At 46.9% G+C, this 3180-nt stretch overlaps 1 protein-coding gene across 1 annotated transcript; it reads right to left on the bottom strand.

Annotated features, from left to right (window-relative positions):
* Nucleotides 1-1064: 1064 nt before the first annotated feature.
* Nucleotides 1065-2624, bottom strand: LOC123121844 (uncharacterized). The gene is made up of 2 exons (XM_044541954.1): nt 2032-2624; nt 1065-1736 (listed from the first exon to the last, which is right to left on the bottom strand). Exons 1-2 carry the CDS (start codon nt 2424-2426, stop codon nt 1622-1624), a joined length of 510 nt encoding a protein of 169 aa, XP_044397889.1. The 5' UTR covers nt 2427-2624; the 3' UTR covers nt 1065-1621.
* Between the last annotated feature and the right edge of the window lie 556 nt (nt 2625-3180).

Here is a 3180-nt window from a genome sequence, read left to right as displayed (position 1 = left end):
CAAATATATAATGCAGCAACAAGAAAAAAAGGACAAAAAATAGATCACAAACAGAGTAGACATCAGTTTAGATGTGACATAACTAGATGTGTCATGTGTGTGCTACCGAACCGGAGGACACTTTTCATGCTCTTTGCAGATGTCCTCAAGCGGTCGTCTTATGGCAAGCTATGGCGCGGCAATGGAATATTCCGGACATCCGCCGAGTCATGCACACTGGGCCAGAGTGGCTTTTTCATCTGCTCGCGGACTTGTCACCAGAGGAGCGGATGTATACGCTCATGACGATTTGGCATTGCTGGCATGTGAGAAATGAGATCGTCCACAACAAACGACCACCGCTGGTCGAAGCCTCGACCAGATTCCTAACCAGCTATATCAACTCATTGCTAGCCATCCAGGCGTACCCTTATGGAGATCACATCAAAGGAAAAATGGTGGATGCGCCCTTGTACAGCAGGAAATTGTTATCACATGTAGAGCATGAGAAGCCATCAGCACTTGGATGGGAGGCACCACCGGCCGGCTGGGCTGCGCTCAACATCAACGGGTCCTTTCCTGCCAAGGACGGAACTACAGGAGCTGGCATGGTTCTCCGGGATGAACATGGAAATATTTTTTTTGTCTTGCCATGAGCTAAGGCCGTGTGCATCACCACTAGAATTTGAACTTGCTCATGTTCAGAAGGCATCTCTCTGACTACTCACTGGTCTGAGTTGCCTTTTGTGATTCAAATGGACTGCGTAGAAGTGATAAACTAATCGAAGAAGGTATTGGCGACCGGTCGGAGCATGTGATGTTGATCCGCAAGATTACTTCGCGTCTTCGGGAACATGATGAATTCTTAGTTAAGCTTGTGAGGTGTGAACAAAATGTTGTTAGTCACTTTTTAGCGAAATTTGGTCGAATAAAGAAGCGCACTGCGGTGTAGCTTCGTTCTGGGCCGGACAAGGTTCCGGACCTATGTAATGCAAACATGGTGCCACTTAATTAATGAATTCCAATTTTTCCTCACAAAAAAATGCATATCAACCTAACCAAAACCGAATTGCAGTTTGTCATCATGAACAAAAAGAACTGATATCTTAAATTTTGCACACAGTACATCGGACCTGTAGACTGTAGTACGCACCAGGCCTGCAAAGCAATTAATAGATCATTGTTTACATGGTTGATCGCACTATGCACATGGAAAATCAACAAACTAGCTAGGGAACAAACCAACTAGGCTTAGTTGAGTATTCACGATTATCGTCTAGTGACATGTACAGGCACTCCATCTTGCCGTCATGCATCTCATAGTAGTACGCCGATGCTTTGGGATGCCACGTCCGGTGAAGAACATAATATATCCGAGCTCCGGTTCCAACACCATTATTGTCGCTAAAGGTCGCATGGTGGCAATCCATGAACACATCGTAGTTGCCACCGATTCCATCTCCTGTTACCTTACGCCAGGAGAGCTGGCCATCCCTAGATCCAGACGTTAACTCAAAGAAGGCAAAACCTGCTGGCTCAAGTGATTTCACGCTTAGAACGACCAAAAGTAGCTTGCTTGGCAATGCAACGAGATGGAAGTAGTCGAAATCGACAGGATCATCATGTTTGTAAGGCCAATATATCATGGAGTAAAGCTTGGACGTCGACTGTGGCGCATCAATCGAGCAGAGGAACTCGAGTGTGGTTGCGTCAAACACCAATGTGGCACCATTAGATTCCAAGCCATAAATCTTGCCCTGAAAAGAGGTTACATCGATGAAATAGTCGAAGCGAGAAGACGGGCGTTTTGGCAGCTTCGTCCAGGCCGCGTCTCCCGGCCGGCAGACCACTATGCTCTCTCGTTCCAGCAAGCAGCGGTGGAACATGATGATCATCATGTCGTCTGTGCTTGCTGACAAAGAACCGGGCGGGGCATGAATGGCGAAGCGGAAGTGATCTGAGAATTCAAGGTATGTTCGGAAGGATACATCATAGAAGGGGGTGCGGATCTGGACCTTGCGCGCGCTCTCGTCAGCCGTATGGTGCACGTACCTGATGTCGGACATGGTCTTGCCGTCGTGGACCGCGCTGATCTTGGGCAGAGCGGCGGTGGCGCCGGTGGTCAGGTGCGAGAGGCGGCAGGACGCGTCGCGGGCATCGACGACGACCGACCACCCGCCCGGCAAGGGGAAGACGAGCGCGTGCGCTGAGCCGGCACGGGGAGCGGAGCGGTTCCGAGGGGCGGGGAGCAGCAGGCGAGGCGCTTGCCCTGACGCGGCGCGCCATGTCCGGCAGACAGACCGGAACGCGGTGAGCCCTGTGATGGGATCGCGGGATCGCTGGGCGATGAGCTCCAGCAGTTCGGAGGGGAGATCCAGCCAATCGAGCGGTTCGCGGTGAGCCGCTCTTGTGTTTCTCTTCTTCTTTGGCCGTCGGTTAATCGCCATTGTGACCACGGCCGTCTTCTTCCTTTAATTTGCCGTTATGTTACGTGTAGACCCCTGTAATCTAACCAGCCCGTAATATAACCAGCTTGTAGTCCGAACTGATTCCTTAGCTAGCCAGCCTGTAGTCCGATCCGAACTAATCCCGACCAAAAGCACCTTACTCGCGGGTAGCGTCGTCAAGGCACGGGCTAGCGTTCCAGATGTATTCCGATAAAACTACCGGGCTGAGATTTATACGAACTTAATTACGTAAACGTAGGGAAGAAATTCACACTAACCTCCTATTAACCTCCCTTGAATTTCGGATGTATCTATAGGAGACGTGATACAATTCTTTTCATTTTTGCAATGATAGGAAACGCGGCAATCTATATCTATATCTATATAGTGTTACTATTCATCACGCAGGATGCAGAATAAGTTATTCTTCAGCCGAGGTAATCTTACGATCGCTTCTTAAATAAATTATGTTTAAAATATAAATAGTTACATGTGTATTGATTTAATATGTAAAATTTGGTATAAAAAAACAAAAAAAAATAGGTTATAAGACAAAAAAAATCATATTTTATGTATGTTTTACACTATTTTTACATTCGTAATTTTACGTAACATAAAATATTTTTATGGTGGGTACATATTTTCTTACATTCTCTTTTTATGTTGAAATAAGACAAAATTTACGAAACGTAAAAATACGGTTCATTGATGTCAAAATAGAGAGGGGATAAAGAATAAATATTCCTCACCCAGA

Source organism: Triticum aestivum, chromosome 1A (assembly GCF_018294505.1).
Source record: "Triticum aestivum cultivar Chinese Spring chromosome 1A, IWGSC CS RefSeq v2.1, whole genome shotgun sequence".
In the NCBI taxonomy this organism is placed as follows: domain Eukaryota; kingdom Viridiplantae; phylum Streptophyta; class Magnoliopsida; order Poales; family Poaceae; genus Triticum; species Triticum aestivum.
Note: the sequence above shows the minus strand (reverse complement) of the source record. Positions and strands in the feature narration are given on the sequence as shown.

Coding starts and splice junctions, on each gene's coding strand:
- LOC123121844 (XM_044541954.1), bottom strand. CDS start 2,426: ATGGCGATTAACCGACGGCCAAAGAAGAAGAGAAACACAAGAGCGGCT. Junction 1,737..2,031: donor AAGACCATGTCCGACATCAG/GTACGTGCACCA, acceptor ACCTCTTTTCAG/GGCAAGATTTATGGCTTGGA.